The 19,580-nt window shown below is 30.0% G+C and overlaps 2 protein-coding genes and 1 long non-coding RNA gene across 5 annotated transcripts in view; 2 read left to right on the top strand and 1 right to left on the bottom strand.

Annotated features, from left to right (window-relative positions):
* LOC142230537 (transforming growth factor beta-1-induced transcript 1 protein) overlaps positions 1 to 15,389 on the bottom strand; it is a 76,787-nt gene extending 61,398 nt beyond the window's left edge. The window contains exons 1-2 of one of the 2 annotated variants that reach the window (XM_075301182.1): positions 15,248 to 15,389; positions 8,311 to 8,539 (exon numbers count right to left, since the gene is read on the bottom strand). In XM_075301182.1, the coding sequence (XP_075157297.1) occupies positions 8,311 to 8,313 (3 nt within the window). In that variant the 5' untranslated portion in view covers positions 8,314 to 8,539; positions 15,248 to 15,389. Of the gene's footprint in view, positions 1 to 8,310; positions 8,586 to 15,247 lie in introns of both variants that reach the window. The other variant, XM_075301181.1, reaches the window with a different exon arrangement.
* Positions 1 to 19,580, top strand: part of LOC142230627 (uncharacterized) — a 339,644-nt gene that overhangs the window by 265,016 nt on the left and 55,048 nt on the right. The window lies entirely within an intron of this gene.
* Positions 1 to 19,580, top strand: part of LOC142230536 (uncharacterized) — a 120,193-nt gene that overhangs the window by 89,253 nt on the left and 11,360 nt on the right. For both annotated transcript variants that reach the window (XM_075301179.1, XM_075301180.1), the window contains exons 8-9: positions 8,702 to 8,840; positions 15,324 to 16,638. In XM_075301179.1, coding sequence (XP_075157294.1) covers positions 8,702 to 8,840; positions 15,324 to 16,638 — 1,454 coding nt within the window. The remainder of the gene's footprint in view (positions 1 to 8,701; positions 8,841 to 15,323; positions 16,639 to 19,580) is intronic.

Raw genomic sequence — 19,580 nt, 5'->3', positions numbered from 1 at the left:
GTTTTATGTGAACATATTATATGTTTGGAAGCATTTTGAGCCAAAAATATTATATGCTTGGAAGAATTTTTCCCAAACACGATTGTGCTCATTCCCTAACATACTCGTAATTTTCACTTCCACGAATTTTTTAGTTATTGGCACCTTTCTCTGTAATACAAATAATGTTGAAGAAATTATTCACTTTTATAAATTTTTTAAATTTTACCTTTCGCCTGCACGGAGAATCGAACCGAGGACCATACAGTTTGTAAGCCAACACACTATCCACTGGGCTACGTAGCTGTTATAGTCACCAGTAGATAATTATCGTTTTAAGTTACATTTATATAGCATAGTTTGCAGCGCCCACGAGCCTATGCAAACATAACATTATTTAACAGAAACATACATTTGTTTGCCACGTGGAGCAGTGGTTAGCATGTCTGCCTTGCATGCAAAGGGTCGTGGGTTCAATCCCTGCTCCGACCGAACATTTTTTTTTTTTTTTTTTTAATTTACACATTTATATTTATACTATATTAATTTTTTTTTTAAATGAAACTTCGAAATGTGCGTTATTAAAGATTTATAGTCAGTAACAGTGCTTGATATAAACGAAATTGACTGATTTTTGGATAAAATATTATTTTTTATTGCAAAAATAACAATCTTGTAATAAAAAACTGTTTTTGTACAAAACTTTAAAATTTGGAAGGAATTCAAAAACTCTCACAATAGAAGGACGTGGAGTCGAGTAAAAACATACATAAATAATTTTATAATATAAACATAAATTTATTTAGGCGTGAACAGTTTTTTACTAGCATTTAACACCATCGCTCTAAAATTCCTTTTATTTTTCTTTAATAATTCATTTTAAAGAAAATAAACTTTTTAAATTGTTTTAGCTGTAAAACTCGAACTTAATGCCCGCTTTTATATTTGATGGTGTCCGTCAACTCCTCGTGGACTACTTTTTAATAAAGAGGAACTAAAGTTTGTTTTTTACATTTTACTGTGTAATTTTTCACTATTTCCTCCTTATTTCAGTTTACTGTCCCAACTCTAAAAAGAGTATAGTGGCCTTTCGTTATTTTTATGAAGACCCCTGATTTCTTTTAACGAACCAAGAAAAAAATTGTGCCCATAATGCCAAAATGATAAACAAAACACATGTCCACATACATAAAATGCTGCTCTCAAGGCGAAAACATAAGCTGTTTGTTTTTCAAATGTCTATTCTCTTGGTTCCGAATGTATATTCTCTTTATTCAAATTAAATAATATTTAGACTTAAACATATCAAATTTTTGGCCTTATCATAAAACAGTTTTCCGAAACAACATACAAGCGGTTTCACAGAAATTGTTCTCTTTTGACTCTTTTGCTGTGTTATATTGATATCTTTCGTCAACTCTCCCGGTTTCCATCACTATTTCTCTCTATACTCTCTCTGTCGCTTTGAATAAAATATCACAACATATGTATGTTTAGTCGAAATTTGTAAATTTATGTATGTTTGTATTCACACATATGATTTTTATGAAACATTCATGCCCCAGACATAATATATTCTAACATATTAACATAGACGTCCCAAACATTTAGTGTTAGTTCAGGAACATTACATGTTCGCACTTAAATATATTGTGGTTTAAAATCGTGCCCGAAACACATTTTGTTTATATCGGAACATATGAAAAACATATTTTTCTAACAGTGTATGAAATTTTCTATAAAGACAAAATGTCTATGAAATTTTCTCTAGAAAACAAAATTTCCATAAAACATTGAACCGGAACAATGCAACCGGCACAGTTTCACATTGCCGCTGGGGTGAAATTTTGATTTTTTTTTTTTTTATAAAATTTTCTCTAAAGACAAAAATTCTATGCAATTTTCTCTAAAAACAAAAATTCTATTTATTACTTTAATTGTAATTGTAAATTGTTTACTTTAATTGATCAGAGATGAACTGTCGGAAACTACACAAAAATTTTTTTTTTGATTCAATCACAATATTAATTCATCCATTTAATTGAAATTTCTTCAATCACGAAAATGATAGTATCAATAAAAAATTAATGATTTCTTCTGGCAATTCCAATTAAACAAACTTTCTCTAAAGACAAATTTTTCTCTAAAGGCAAAATTTCAATAAAATTTGCTCTAAAGGCAAAATCTCTACGATATTTGTTCTACAAATTTCTACGATTTCTATGAAATTTTCTCTAAATATAAAATTTTCTCTAAAGATAAAATTTCTATGAAATTTTCTCTAAAGATAAAATTTCTATGAAATTTTCTCTAAAGATAAAATTTCTATGAAATTTTCTCTAAAGACAAAATTTCTATGAAAATGTTTATGGAATTTTCTCTACTATCTAAAAAGAAAAATTTTCTATGAATTTATCTCTAAAGACAAAATTTGCAGAATAAAAACAAAATTTCTATGATTTTTTTTTTTTCTAAATATAAAATTACTATTTTCTATAATGACAAAATTTCTATGAAATTTTCTCTAAAAAACAAAATTTCCATAAAACATTGAACATTCCTGCTGAGGTGAAATTTTTGATTTTATTTTCAGTGTTATTTTCAGTCTATGAAATTTTCTCTAAAGACAAAAATTCTATGAAATTTTCTCTAAAAACAAAAATTATATGAAATATTCCCTAAAAACACAATTTCTATGAAATTTTCTCTAAATACAAAACTTCTATGAAAATTTCTCTAAAGAGAAAATACCTATGAAAATTTCTCTAAAGACAAAATTTCTATGAAATCTTCTCTAAAGACCAAATTTTTATGGAATTTGATCTAAAGACAAAATTTCTATGAAATTTTCTCTGAAGACAAAATTTGTATGAAATAGTATGAAATTTGGTCTAAAAACACAATTTTTAGGAAACTTTCTCAAAAGACAAAATTTCTATGAAATTTTTCTAAAACAAAATTTTTGTGAAATTTTTTCTAAACACAAAAGTTCTATGAAAGTTTTTCTAAAGACGACATTTCTATGAAGTTTTCTCTGAAGACTATATTTTTATAAAATTTTCTTGAATGACAAAATTTCTATAGAATTTTCTCTATGAAATTTTCTCTAAGGACAAAATTTCTACGAAACTTTCTCTAAACACACAATTTCTATGAAATTTTCCTCAAAAACACAAAATTTCCATGAAATTTTGTCCAAAAACAAAATTTTTATGAAATTTTCTCCAAAAACAAAATTTCTATGAAAATTTCTTTTCTGCAAAAACAAAATTTCTATGAAAATTTCTTTTCTGCAAAAACAAAATTTCTATGAAAATTTCTTTTCTGCAAAAACAAAATTTTTATGAAAACTTCTCTGAAGACTAAATTTTCTCCAAAGACAAAATTTCTATTAAACTTTTTCAAAAGACAAATTTGTATTTTTATCTGAAGACTCAATTTTTGGGAAACTTACTCAAAAGATGGGAGCCACCGTGGTGCAATGGTTAGCATGTCCGCCTTGCATACACAAGGTCGTGGGTTCGATTCCTGCTTCGACCGAACACCAAAAAGTTTTTCAGCGGTGGATTATCCCACCTCAGTAATGCTGGTGACATTTCTTCAAAGCTTCTCTAAGTGGTTTCGGGCAGCACTCAGTGTTAAGAGAGAAGTTCACCAATGTGGTATCACAATGGACTGAATAGTCTAAGTGAGCCTGATACAAAGGGCTGCCACATAACATAACCTAACTTTCTCAAAAGATAAAAATTCTATGAAATTTTCTTTAAATAAAAAATTCTCAAAAATGAAATTTTATCTAAAGATCTATAAAAATTTTAATTTCTATAATTTATTTTATTTTATCTAAAGACAAAATTTTCTCTAAATACAAAATTTCGATGTAATTTTTTCTAAATATTATATAAGATATGTAATGTGGGGACTAAAACCTGAATTTCCTGCAGTCTGATCTGTTAAACACTGACCATATATAATATATAAAACCAGTAAGGAAAGTCTAAAGTCGGGCGGGGCCGACTATATTATACCCTGCACCACTTTGTAGATCTAAATTTTCGATACCATATCACATCCGTCAAATGTGTTGGGGCTATATATAAAGGTTTGTCCCAAATACATACATTTAAATATCACTCGATCTGGACAGAATTTGATAGACTTCTACAAAATCTATAGACTCAAAATTTAAGTCGGCTAATGCACTAGGGTGGAACACAATGTTATTAAAAAAATATGGGAAACATTTAAATCTGGAGCAATTTTAAGAAAACTTCGCAAAAGTTTATTTATGATTTATCGCTCGATATATATGCATTAGAAGTTTAGGAAAATTAGAGTCATTTTTACAACTTTTCGACTAAGCTGTGGCGATTTTACAAGGAAAATGTTGGTATTTTGACCATTTTTGTCGAAATCAGAAAAACATATATATGGGAGCTATATCTAAATCTGAACCGATTTCAACCAAATTTGGTACGCATAGCTACAATGCTAATTCTACTCCCTGTGTAAAATTTCAACTAAATCGGAGTTCAAAATTGGCCTCTACGGTCATATGAGTGTAAATCGGGCGAAAGCTATATATGGGAGATATATCTAAATCTGAACCGATTTCAACCAAATGCCAATTCTACTCCCTGTGCAAAATTTCAACTAAATCGGAGCAAAAAATTGGCCTCTGTGGTCATATGAGTGTAAATCGGGCGAAAGCTATATATGGGAGCTATATCTAAATATGAACCGATTTCAACCAAATTTGGCACGCATAGCTACAATGCTAATTCTATTCCCTGTGCAAAATTTCAACTAAATCGGAGCAAAAAATTGGCCTATGTGGTCATTTGAGTGTAAATCGGGCGAAAGCTATATATGGGAGCTATATCTAAATCTGAACCGATTTCAACCAAATTTGACACGCATAGCTACAATGCTAATTCTACTCCCTGTGCAAAATTTTAACTAAATCGGAGCAACAAATTGGCCTCTGTGGGCAAATGAGTGTAAATCGGGCGAAAGCTATATATGGGAGCTATATCTAAATCTGAACCGATTTCAACCAAATTTGGCACGCATAGCTACAATGCTAATTATACTCCCTGTGCAAAATTTCAACTAAATCGGAGCAAAAAATTGGCCTCTGTGGGCAAATGAGTGTAAATCGGGCGAAAGCTATATATGGGAGCTATATCTAAATCTGAACCGATTTGGCTGATATTTTGCAAGTTTTTCGAGACTCGTAAAATATTCGGATGTACGGAATTTGAGGAAGATCGGTTGATATACACGCCAATTATGACCAGATCGGTGAAAAATATATATGGCAGCTATATCTAAATCTGAACCGATTTTTTCCAAAATCAATAGGGATCGTCTTTGAGCCGAAACAGGACCCTATACCAAATTTTAGGACAATCGGACTAAAACTGCGAGCTGTACTTTGCACACAAAAATACATCAACAGACAGACAGACAGACGGACATCGCTAAATCGATTCAGAATTTAATTCTAAGACGATCGGTATACTAAACGATGGGCCTCAGACTTTTCCTTCTTGGCGTTACATACAAATGCACAAACTTATTATACCCTGTACCACAGTAGTGGTGAAGGGTATAATGATATATATTATATGCATTTCGATAAAAATTCAAATTTGAACGGTTTGATTTTTTAAATTCAGCTTCATCAAAATCAAAAAATCAAAGAAATAATTCCACTTGCTCTATTAATGTTCTTTGGAAGCCATATGAGATTTAAATTTCGATAAAAAAAAAATTATATTAATTTAAGTCTTATACTACCCACTACGTTTAAATATAAAATTAAACATATTCAGTAGCCCCAACTTGCACAATCCACTTACATGCTATTTATGATCAATTCAATTGCATTGGTATATCAATTAAATTTAACAATTTTAAACAACTGATAAATAAAATTTTATCAGATTCTTATCTATTTTTATTACGTTATCTCATTTTAATGAATAATCAATAGGTTTGTGTATGCGGTTGTATGTGTGTTTGCGTGCAAATGTTTCTTTTAAAAATTGTTTATGTTTTGCTCCGGATAAACAATCGTATATTGAGTTACCTACCAGACTATAAGTTGTTGTTTTAAGTGTGTATGTATGTGTGTGTATGTCTGGTCTCATTATCTGGTTTTTGCCATTTAAGGTTGAAATTGTATAAAGGAGAAAATAAAAAGCCGTTGGTTTATAAGAAGAAGAAAAAACATTTAACATATGCTTCAAGCCAAACACAAAAATCTCCTTCTCAGACTTACTATACATAACACACACGTACTCACATCCATCATTATGTTTGACAAATTCGTCTTTTCTTTTTATTGTTTTTGCTATGAGCTCAAACAACATACACACTTACTACTCTCTTCATTTTAAAAAGAAGCAAAGTGGGCGTATGAGTGCTTTTTTAAGAAAACAAAAACTACATTACTCATTCGTCGCTATGGCTGATCTCTAATGACATCTCTACAGATTTTATATGTGCGTATGAATATCAAAGCCGCAAGGCTGAATAACGTTAATGATTATAGGATATTAAATGCTTAATGTATTATTTATATATTTAACATTAATATCCAATTTAAAAAGAAATACTATATATATTATCAAAGCCAGAAATAAAAGGTAACAAAGTGACTTGGTTGGCCAATTGAAGTCTGTGAAATTCATTTGAATTGCCAAATAAATCAAACATTTGCTATTAGAGGGATGACTGTTTGACACTAATGTCAACAAAACCAGTTACCTTCATTGGAAATTGGTCAGATAATCGGTAAATAAGCATTGCTTAAATTGTCAGCAACTCAAGCAACAAAAATAAATAAAAAGAGGGTATAGCAATAAATTGTTTTAATTATAAAACCACCAAACAAACTGGTATTTAATAACAACAAAAAAATAAATCTGATTATCGAATAGTCCAACGATGAAAAAAATTATATGTATGTAACTTTTTAATTTTTTAATTTTTTTATTTGTAATTTTTATGTATGCTAACATGTTAATATTTGAAATAAAATAGCATGTTGATATTTCAAATACACATTCAATAAGAGGCATATCAATAATCCATATTTTGGTATAGCTTTTATAGCTCATTCACATTAGACTCGAAATCTACTAAAAGTGAATTTGAAATCCCCTTTTTTATAAGGTAAATGACAGTTGAAATCTGGTTAAAATGAAAATGAAAATGAGAGTGTAATATGTATGAAGTTTATCATTGATTTGCACCAAATCATAAGAAGGGTCCAGCCCATTTAATAGACTTCTTACCTACACAGAAAAAAAATTCACGAAATTTTTTCCAATTAAAATCTTAACTGAGTTTTAAAAAATATTCAATTAAATATATAATTGATTCAACAAATTTTTTAATTGAAACTAAAATATATCACACAAATTAATAGTAGCAATTAATTTTTTAATTGGATCAATTAATTTTTTAATTGGCTGTCAATGATATACACTGAAAACAATACTGACCTAATGTGAAAGATTATGCAATTTAAATTATGAACAGGACATTAACATATTTGAGGATTTGTAATTAAGACAACTTTGAAGTATGTGTTATAATTGGCATTTTTTGTACATGAATATCTTCTATAAATGAAATCTGTATCCTATATTTAAAGCCAGATAGTTCCGAAAACATATGCATATTTTAAAAATACTGCATCTTTGGCTCAGAATCGATACCAAAATCTTTAAGGGAAGGTCAAAATGTTTGGATTCAATTAATCTTTTTTAAGTGTATGGGCGGGGACTTTTCATTACCTCAAATTAATTTTTCTTAATGAAGATGAAAACAGGGCATTTTATTTATTATAGATGGCCATTAACTCTGGCCAATATCCCTTCCATCCTAAATCAGTATTCTTTTGATATGCGCCGTTCGGCGTATTTTATTTTGATCTATCAGTTTACTATCGAAAATGTCTTTTCCTCACACTAATTTGGACAAATCTTACAGCGATATCCAAAATAGATAGACTAGAGTTAGATAAATTTAGCGCTATTATAATTTCGTTTTTTTGTACATTTTTTTCTCATAATTTCAAACATACTAACTTGAAAAATAAAAAAACAAGAAATGGGTCCAAAACTAATAAAAATATAGAGAAAATTTTGTTTCTGGCAACTCTTAGCGCACGCCCATTCTTTATGCTAGAGGATCCATTGAATATATAAACGACTCTAAGGATTTTTCAGTAAATCTTGTTGCCTAGCAACCACCAATTGATAAACAACTTTTGAAATAGGATTTTTGGATAATTTTTATATACATAAATTCACTTACCATGCTTAGAAGCTCTCCTTTATCTTATTTTTCTCGAAATAAAATGTAGTTTTGCCTCCTTACGTTGTGCTTAAGTGCGATAAGGATCTCTCTCTCTTTTTGTATATTCTCTCCAAAATACAACGAATGTTGGAATAAATCTTTTTTTATCTCTTCTCAGATCTTACGAATATCACACACGCACCACTTTTTGAAATCTGTAATTTATACTCTTTGTATTCCTTTTTAGCTAAAAATATTTATGTACAAACTGATAGAATTTTTTCATTCGAAATCTATGCAAATGGTTTGAGATAGTTTTTTTTTAAAGAATGAAAATTTTTAGATTTGTCAATTTGAAAAAACAAAAAATATTAATGACAATTTTCGTTATGTTTTCTTGTTTCCACAGAACACAAATAGCAAAAACCCCCAAGCAATTGAAGAAATACTTGAGACCTTACAGAACAAAGTATTTTCCACGTTGGCTGGTGAAAAACAACTGAGCAGCGACAACAAGTGTTCAAAGGAGGAAAATACAGGCGTCATTGGTAAGTTGTTGTCTGTCAACTATTGTGATTATCCCCACCCAAGTAATCATCCTCTGAGTGACACTATGCTTTACATAAAAATGAATAGATATGTATGTCAAACCACCACAATCAGTGTTTGTAGCCCTGAGACAAGGGAAAAAGTGTAGTGGTACAAATAGTTTTGAAGGTCATGTATAAAATGGGCTTGTGAATTCATACTAGCTCTCTATCCCTCTTTCTTTGAATCACTCTCACGCACGCATAGAAATACCTGCCATTTTGCTCTCTTTATTATGAGTTTACTATGATTATTGTTTTTGTAGTAAATAATACTATGAACATGATACTGATTGAGGGTGGCGTAGGAGCTTACCTTTTAAAATCAAAACCGTTACACCGAAAAAATAAATAATGTTCATCGTTTCAGTGATGCAAAGCTTTACTCATTTCTTATTTCGAAAATATCTTCGAAGCACAAACAAATTTTTTACTTCAAATATATTTCAAATCTTTTCTAAACTTTTCTAAACAAAAAATCGATTATCAATATTTCGATTATACAAAAGGCAATTTCCGATATTTTAATTTTTTTTAAAATCGACTTTGGGTTTTTTGTTGAGTTGTCACCATAAACAATCTACATCGCACTCCCCTTTCAAATCAATGACGATTTTTTGTCAATTTTGGCAAACATTAAAAGACTCTAAGTTGATTTTGAAAAACAAAAAATTAATAGTCGATTTGGAAAAACTCAGAATGAAGTAACTCGTTCTAAAATTGAACTAAATTGTACTCCACGTTTGATTTCCACAAAGTTTTGTTAAAATCGGGAAAATGTATGTTAGTACCATTGGCGCCAAATTATGACCATTTTAATCCTACAGCAGTTCATTCTTCCTATTTTTGGGAATAGTTCACATTGAACTTATGTATGTTCATTGAACTTTATACCAACGTTTAGTTCATAAAAGATTTGTGACATACTTAAAAAAATAAAACTTTATTAGGTTGTGGAAAATTTCGAAAAATAAACATTAGTTACTAACAAATTATTTTTTTTTTTGCAATAAAAATATGTTAAATTAAGCGGAATCTTTTTCTGTGTAGATTAGGGGAGAAAGTAGGTTTATATCAGCCTCCAAAATACACTGAAAAACCCACTAGGAAGAAAACTTTTGATTAATTTTAGAAAATTTTAAACATTTTTAGAAATTTTTAACTAAACAGTATTACAAGCGCTGGCATCACGCCGAAATCACAAAAATAAGTAAACGGTTTTCGACAAATTCAAGAAAATTTGTTAGGCATAAATAATTTTTTTCACTTGTTAAAGAAAATTTTGTAGTTTGAAGAAAAAAATTGGAGTTCAAAATTGCAAGAATGTCTTTAGTGACATACGAAGTTCATGATGGGCGCTTTCTTAGTAAAATTTACAAATTTGAAGTAATAATGAACTATTTTATGAGAAATTTGAACTTAGTAAATCTCTATACTTAATTTGTGTATAATTTTTTTTTTAATTTTTAATTAGAGTAAATGAAACTTTCTCCAAATATAATAATTCCATGAACTAAAATAAAGTTAAATTGGCTTTAGTGAAATAGTGAGTTCACTTTTTTTTGAGTGTATGTTAGGGGGTTTAATTGGGTTGGACTACAACACTTAACATGAATATCTCTCAAAAATTCTGTCATAGGTTCTCTCTCCTTCTATCTCTCTTTCTCTCTTCATGAGTTGGGCGCATATTTTGTGGTTGTTTGCGGTTAACTACTATTCTGAAATTCGCATTTCATTCACAATTTCAGTTTTTTTTTTCAAACAAGGTTATGGTTTCTAGGTTTTGTAATGTTCTTCGGTTTTTAATATCAAACAAATAGCTTACGATATAGTTTTTGCTTTGTCGGTGTTTTATACTTTATTCCTCCCAGCTAAGGTATGAGATACAAGATGAAATGGCAAGGTCGCAAGGTATGGCGATATTTTTGTTGGCTATAAAAGAGTTTTGTTTATTTTTGCCATTGTTATGACAACAGGCCTTTATTTCCCATAAAGATAATTCCCTATGTTGACGATAAAATGATCCTTTGGGAAATTTCCGCTCAAGGTCATGACCATGCAATGTATTTATTGTTTTAATAATGTCCTGTAGTTACATTGCATATTGGCAGACATTTTCAGATAATACTTGCCAGCATGTGATTATCATTTATCATTGCACCATCATTTGGCAAGATGTCCCAAATGCTATTTGTGATAAATATTGTCAATGATAGAAAAAATGTTTAATGTCGTGAAATTGATGTATATTGATTGATTGATGTACATTGATGGAAGAACACATTCCTAATATACACTGAACAAATATTGACCCAATACAAATGATTATGTATACTACATTTCTTTAAAAATATAACTCTTAATTAAAAGAAAGTTTATATATTATTTAGGATAATAACCTTTTGTGTCCTTTCATTAAAGTTCTGTGTCCTTTAAGTAAGACAAATGTTTTTTTAATGAAAAACTAATTACATAATATGACAAATTATGCACCCTAAATTTTAGGACAGTCAATTTATATAATAGTAAAGACGAATATCTTTTAAATAAAGAAATCTTAATTAAAAGAAAATTCCCAATCTTTGCTCAATTCTGAATTTACATAATAGTAATGACGATTTTCTTTAAAATTAAATAGAAATCTTGAATAAAAGAAATATCACAATCTTTGCTTTAAATTTTTTTGCATTAAATTTAGGACAAGAAGTTTAGAAATTTGCATAACTATTTTACGGTCGTATGTAAAATATATGTATATAGGCGAAAACTTATTTTGATAATTTGGAATCTTTGGTTTAAAGTATGTTAAAAATGTCTCTAATTTAAAGAAGGGGAATCAATTCGAGAATCCTTAGGAGAAGGTCACGATTTTTCGATCCAAGTAAAATTTTTTGAAGATATATAGCGCGAAGAAAGATGGAAATTTGACTTTATAGAAACTAGATCTAAAACTTTGGCTGGCAATCACTATTAAAATCTTAAAGGGATTTTCAAAATCTTTGAATCCATATACACATATTTTTGCGTGTATATCACAAACAGATAATGAAATTTTATAAATCAGGTCTATATATATATTTTTTTACTTTATGTACACCCCAAGAATTTTGTTAGTAGGGACATCAGAAAGGTCTGCTAAAACGGCAGAGTCTGCTGAAAAAGGGAAAGCAGTCACTGTTTGCTGCGATAGCAAACATTGTCTGCTATTTTTTAAGCTCGATTGCACAAAAACATGTTCTAGTTTGGCTGAAAAATGTCAACTTAGGAGCTATCATTTCATTTCATTTTATTGAGTACCTACACAACAAGATTAAAATCTTATAATTACAGTGCAGGATTATAAATGTTAAAACATCTCCAACTTATAATAAGTATATACAATAATTAAATTTTAAAGATAAAAGAAAAAAGAAAGAAAATTACTTTTAATATTTAAATCCATTGCATTCTTGATTATTGAAATTGTGAGTCAATATTATATCTACAAGCAAAATTTTAATATTAAATATTCTAATTGTGAAATAAATTTTGAATACTCTTCTTAAAAGATGATGTGTTGCTGATGCATTGTATATCGGGTGGTAGAGTGTTCCAGAGACGTATCGTGCCAATATAGAACTACCTTTCGGATACAAGACTTGTCCTTCTAAAGGGTATTATATTCCTATTCCTATCAGATCTGGTAAACCGAATTCTATCATAGAGATATCTTGGTTTTCGTCTGTAAATCAAATTATGTAGAAATACTAACGATTTGACATTAAGCATGGTATTAAAACTAAAGCCAAAGAGGGAGTCTGTAACATGCGAAACATGATCGGTCCTGCGTAACCCATACACATAACGAACTATACTATTGAATGCCACGTTAAGTCTATTTTTGCTCACGGAGTCACAATTCGCGAAGAGTTAGATCCATAAATTAAACCCGGTATCAAAAGACTTTTCGCCAGGAGAAGTCGAATATTGACTGGTGTGTAGGAATGAGTAACCCATAAAGAACGTAATTTAGCATATGTCTGTCCAACGACCGTGTTTGCATGACACGACCAACTCAAAGTGCTATTGAATACCACTCCTAAATTCTTAGCACTAGTGACTACATCGATTTTCTGACCATCTATCATAATATCAGCATTCGACAAAGAGAACCTTCTATTCTTGTGTATAATCAAACATTTAGACTTTAGTGGATTTAGTATCAGACCATTGGCTCTTGCCCATCGAAACACACGATCAAGGTCGTGGTAAAGTTTCCCCCAAACACTCACTAGCATCACCTACCGGACTATTTCAAGAGGGAGGTCATTGGCGTACATGCAAAATAATAGAGGTCCAATTATAGAACCCTGTGGAACCCCTAACACAATTAATAAATTTTTTTATGAATATCTAAAGTACTTGCCAAAAAAAATGTGAATATTTATAAAATTGAGGCATAACAATGATCGTATTTAGGAGATTGTATGTATATTAGAGTGCAAAAATATACCATGAACTAATTTTTGTTCTTAAATATGCTTTGGGAAAAATGTATAACATAAAATTTTAAGTTAGCTTCCCAAACAATGTCTTTATATCAACGAAGTTGAATCTTTAGCTCTCAATCACCACCAAAATGCTTAAGGGAAGGTTAACATCTTTGGATCCATTTAAACTTTTTAGAGTGTAGGGTAATATTAATTTTGAGGACATTGTATCCTTCAGTAAGGAAGTTTTTTAACCTTCCCCTTACCCCACATTTTAACTATTTATTGTAGTTCAGTTTAACTTCTTTTGTTTTCTTGATTTCATAGAACATAAAAGGTAACTCTTATAAACTTTGCAACTGAACCAATTTCAATTCTAGATTTTTGGTAAGGTAGGGTAAATCGAGCAAGCTAAATCAAAACTAATAGCAATAGTCAAATTTTTCAAAAATGTAATAGGTCAAAATTTGACTCGATTTGTAATAAATACAGTTTTTCCCAAAAATCGAAAGTATATTTTTTCCAAATGTTAATATATAGAGAAATTGAAATTCTATGAAGCTCCAAACAATTTCCTAAATATAATGTTTTTATTGCATTTGCATGTTATTCTTTTTTTTTCTATTAAATAACGAAGCCTTTAATAATATTAATTAACATTTTCATTGTCCCAATTAAATCTTAAAGTAAGTCTTTACTTTTACAGGAATCTCACAATGTTGTTCTCATGTCTTGATTTTTAAATATACACTCAAAAAAAATTAAACCCTCGAGGGACTAAAACCAATTTACTTCTATTTTTTAGTTAAAACTTCTCCAATATGAGAACGTTTCTTTGACTTTAATTATTTTTATGTACATCAGTTAAAAGACAAGTAAAAAATTCTACACAAATGACACATACAAATTTACTAAATTCGCATTTCTCACAAAATAGTTCATAATTTTTTAAAATTTATACATTTTACCAGAAATTCCCCCATCTTGAACATAGTCTGGCTCTAAAGAAATTTGTGCAATTTTGAACTCCGATCTTTTCCCTCAAACTACGAAATTTTCTTTAACGTGTGAAAAAAAATACAATTATATTAAAATTTTTTTAATGTATCGCAAAATATTTACATATTTTTTGGTGATATCGGCGTTTAGTCAAAATTTTCGAAAATTAACCATTTTTTCCAGTGGGTTCACTTTTTTGCGTCTACATAAATGAGAAATTTTTCTTATAACAATAAAATCAAATTAAAATTATTATTTAACTCATTGTTTACATTTTATTGATTATTATGTTATTGAAGAACTTTGTAAAGATAAATGAATTTTCAATGATTTGTTTAAGAAAAAATAAAAAATGTCTTGGGCAATAAGATAATTAAATAATAATAATGAAAACAAAAACAACAACGAGTACAATAATATCGTGGAAAATTAAAATGAATAAAATTTCAAATTAAATGAAATGCTTGATGAGTATGCACACACATCTCAATCCATCAGTCAAAAGCAATGATCTGGGCGGTCTATGTGGATCATGAGATATGTGATTGTCATGGATATTGTGACAACGATGAATGTCATCATCTCAAGATCATGACAATGATTTCAAAGCTAACAGATGGTTAAATCAATTGGATCTCCGGCGATGAAGATTGATAGATTTGAAAAAAAAGAAATCTTTGATATAAAGATTAAGTAGAAATAAATCTATCTCGGATTGCTTTTCTCAATATATCAAACACTAATATTTTTAGAACAAACAAAATTCGTCCGTTTCCATTTATCCACTTGAAAAAAAAATGCAGGGTCTCTATTAAAACCAAACATAACGAAAAAAATCATTAATTTAGATTTTTTAATTTTTTTATTAAAAGCACTTCAATATTCTTCAATTTAAATTACATTTCTTTTTCTACTATGTTTACGATTTTCGTCTTTTTCTTTCGTTTTTTTAATATAACTTTTTTTTTTGGAACAGCTGGAAGAATATCCTCTGTGGATAATTTGAATGATACGACGCAAACGTCTAAACCGTTGAAAACCGCGAAACAAACTAAAATTCAAAGCCAACAAAACACACGACGAAGTGCTAAAGCACCAACAAAGGCAGAACTACTCACCAGTGCTACAACGAGAGAGGGTAGCAGCGACAGCAGAACAGTAACGAAAGCTAATGTCGGCAACGACGAAGATGTTGATGGTGATGACGACAACAACAGCAGTCACAATATAAATCGTAGCAACAAAAACAACGGTAAAAGTAACAACACAAACAATAACAACAATAAGCAATTGAAAATCAACAACAACAACAAAAATAATAACAATAATGTTAGGCAAAGTAACGGCAAAAGAAACTCAATGCCAAATCGTAGGGACCAAGAGAGAGAATGGTCTAGGGTCGTAAATGAAAAGGAGAGCAGTAAAATAAACAAATTCCCCAACAACAACAAAAAGAATAACAATTTAATGAATGAAGTCACTGAAGATCAAATCTATAAAACATTACAGAAAACTATAAGTGCTACATCAGCACAACATGAAACATCTCATCACGACAAAAGCTCAAAACTTGGTAACTCAGCTAAACCTAAACTCCAAATCAACTCCCATACTACTGGCTGTAGTGGTTCTTCTTCTATTCCTACATCGGATAGTGAAGCTGGCCACAATCCCAAATTAAAAAATCCTCCTATTGTCAAACATTCAAAATCAAATCGCCAACTAAGCCAAAGATCTTCATCGGCACATTCACAATGTCAACAATACCGTCGCACCAACGACAACAACAACACTCAAAGCAATGAAAAAAAGAAAATATCGATGACGGCATCTGTGTTATCAACGCAAAGACGTAATGCTTCGATGCATTGCTTGACAACGAAAGCTAATCATCACCGCAAGAAACATGATACTCCACCCGCACCCACAGTAACACCCTCCTCATCAGGTCATTTAATGAGTAGTCGTAGCCGAAAATCTTCACATCAGGGCCAGCGTATTAGCGGCGACAAACATTTAACAAAAATATCACCTAACAATCGGACACTTTCAACATCGCATCTTTCAGATAATGAAGTTGATGATGGCGAGGAGATAAAGATACCTCTCACTGCCAAAGAATCGGATTTAATGTCTATAGGAAGCAGTTATGAGCTATTACCTCATCCGCCAATATCACCCACGCAATGGGATAATATTTCTGACAGTAATGGGAATTTAGCAGATCATAGCAAACATCAATTTGTTCGAACCCCGTCGGGCGCCAAATATGTGGAACTCTATAAAAACAAGTAAGTAGAAAATTGCCCTATGAACATAAATATTTAATTTAAATAATTTTGCCATTTTAAAATTTGTTGATTATTTAAACATTTATTTAGAAAATTAAATGAACGTTGAAAGTAGGTAGTTTTTCTTCATGAAAGCTTTTTAAAGCGAAAAATATAAGCCTTGATTCTTCTTAAGGGGAAAGTGAAATATCAGAGTCAGTTAGGACTTAGCATACGAATGGCACAGGGGACTTAGGCAACCCCAGAAGGGTTTATGTGTAGATCTATATCCATCTAAAAACTTCGTAGCTTTACAATGAAATCATTGAATGATTTGATTTGTGTTAGTCAGGAATTGGAACTAGCAATAGTCAGAAATTGGACCTATTGTTCATATGGTAAATGTGTGAATTTTATTGTAGGCTATGCTTTGACTATAGCCTAGAGATATAATCACCGCTCATGGTTAACCAGGCCCTCCTAATGTGTTACGCGGCTAAATGCAAGGTACAAACAGAAATATGATGATTGCTTATGATTTAATTCCAAAAGAAAGGGCTTTGTAATGCCTAATTTGCCAAAACAAAAATAAGTGCTATCGAATTTCTTTACACTGAAAAAAGTGGGAATTTTAAAATACGGATAAACCCTACGAAAATGCTTCTGGAAAAATTGACACTCATTTTGGTCAAACATGTTATTTACCTAGTGTGTCCATAGCCTTATTACGCTGATCAAATTAATTTTCTTTGATCACTTGTCTTTGTATGGGACACATCCAACAATGTCTCTCAATCATCATCAAATCTGTCCACACAATACACCTTTTCCCTCAAATCACTGTTAAAGTGAACATAAATTCAAAACGACACATGTCATATTTTTTATATCCATTTGCATAGGGCAAAGTGACCAACCATGATTGCGGCATGATTATGAGATTCATTTATAAGGGAAGTAAAGCAAAACTATTACATGTTTACTATTACTCTCAAACTTTATAAGAAGTGTAACACTTTAGCCCCCCCCTCAGTTCTTCGAAGATTGTATACCGAGTGTTTGTGTTGTGTTGGTGTTTGTACGAATGTTTACCTCTAAATCGATTCTATCCCGCAATAGAGTAAGTAATGGGGATGGTCGTCACAATACTTCGATTCGGTATGAATGATTTGTGAGTGGTGTAAATGAAATATTTAACTATGGCCTCGTCACGCTCACAAAACGTACTCCAAAAGTACTCACATCTATTCATATGTGGCTGATACTTTTCTAAAAATGGTTAAGTCCACCCAGAATAAAGTGCTTCGCAATAGCTGGAATGAAATATTAATTATCTCTATTTTAGTCCAAATCGTACGAAATCCCATTCGAAAGAAAAACAGCACTCGAAAAAATATGGGTTTCTGTATTTTTGAAAGTTCGTTTCGTTTGTATGATAATTCATTTGTTTTCACAGATGATATGATAGAGTGAGCAAGATTTACATGCTCTGAAAAAATGCAAAAATTAATTTACGTTTGTGGCAAAATATTTTATTTGCCATGAAATTTTCTTTATTTCAAGTATGTCACAAAAATGACTTAAACGTGGACTTACATATCAATCATAGTATAATAAGCTCAAATAGAATACTGCAATTTGGGCTTAATAACGATTAGGGCAGAAGTAGTGTAACCCTAGGGTAACACTTTTTTACCGAAACGAAATTGCCTTTAATAAAATTTAGTTCCATTAGTTCGTTCTTCCCATAAAACTATTCACTTTTTTATTGCTACAATATGTAACAGAGATGCCACATTGTTATTAAGTCATGTGGAATAGGTTTTCACATGGTATTTTAATAGACTGATTGGATAAGCGAACCTGACATCACGGTTCCCACAGTTAACAGAATTCTACCAAAAATGGTAGATTTTTTACTGTTTGGTAGATTGGTAGAATTCTTGATTTCCTAACTAAGACGTTCTTCACTCTTGTAATAAAATGTACTCAAAATTATCTATAGAAATAAAATGTTGACAAAATTTTCTATAAAAATATAATTTTAACAAAATAAAATTTTCACAAAATTTTCTATAGAAATAAAATTTTGACAAAATCGTCTATAGAAATAAAATTTTGACAAAATCGTCTAAAGAAATAAAATTTTGGCAAAATTTTCTATAGAAATACAATTTTTACAAAATCGTCTATAAAAAATAAAATGTTGACAGAATATTCTATCGGAATAAACTTTTAAAACATTTTCTGTAGAGAAAAATTTTGACAAAATTTTCAGCAGAAAAGAAAATTTCTTTATGCAAACAAAATTCTAGCAAAATTTTCTGTAAAAATATTTTTTTTACTAAATTTTCTCTTCCTCTGCCTTTTCTAAAAGTAGTAACTTTCTCTTGTTGATGCAAACTAAAAATATTTAAAACTTCAATATATTTACAATTCAATGGATGATAAAAAAAATAAACAAAACTTGTAAAAAAATAATTAAACATTTATTTTGACGAAACATTTTTTCATAATAACCATTTAAAATTTGATCAAAATAATATTTTTCTATTTTCTAAAATTTTTTTTTAAATTTTGATAGATTATTTTTGGCTCGAGTGGTAACTTGTAAAAAAAATAATAAAACATTTGTTTTGAAGAAATCTTTTATTTTTTCATAATAACCACAAAATTTTGATCAAAATATTATTTTTCTATTTGGTAGTTTTTTGGTGACTGACATGTCATGTTCTTACCAAAGCTCAACCTAACCTTTTGGTTACCGTTAAAATTACTGTTTAAAGACCGAAATTCCCTAGTAGTAGATGTAAGCTAAATTGATTGCATCATTTCCAATTTGCACAAAATTCCCAACACATCGAGACAATTGAATTGTCCATTAATGGACTTAATCCAATGTACATACATAATCAAAAACACACGCTCTCGCCGCGCATATGGGAATAACGTAAAAAAATGTC

Source organism: Haematobia irritans, chromosome 3 (assembly GCF_050003625.1).
Source record: "Haematobia irritans isolate KBUSLIRL chromosome 3, ASM5000362v1, whole genome shotgun sequence".
Classification (NCBI taxonomy): Eukaryota; Metazoa; Arthropoda; class Insecta; order Diptera; family Muscidae; genus Haematobia; species Haematobia irritans.
This window is presented reverse-complemented; position numbering and strand designations above follow the sequence as displayed.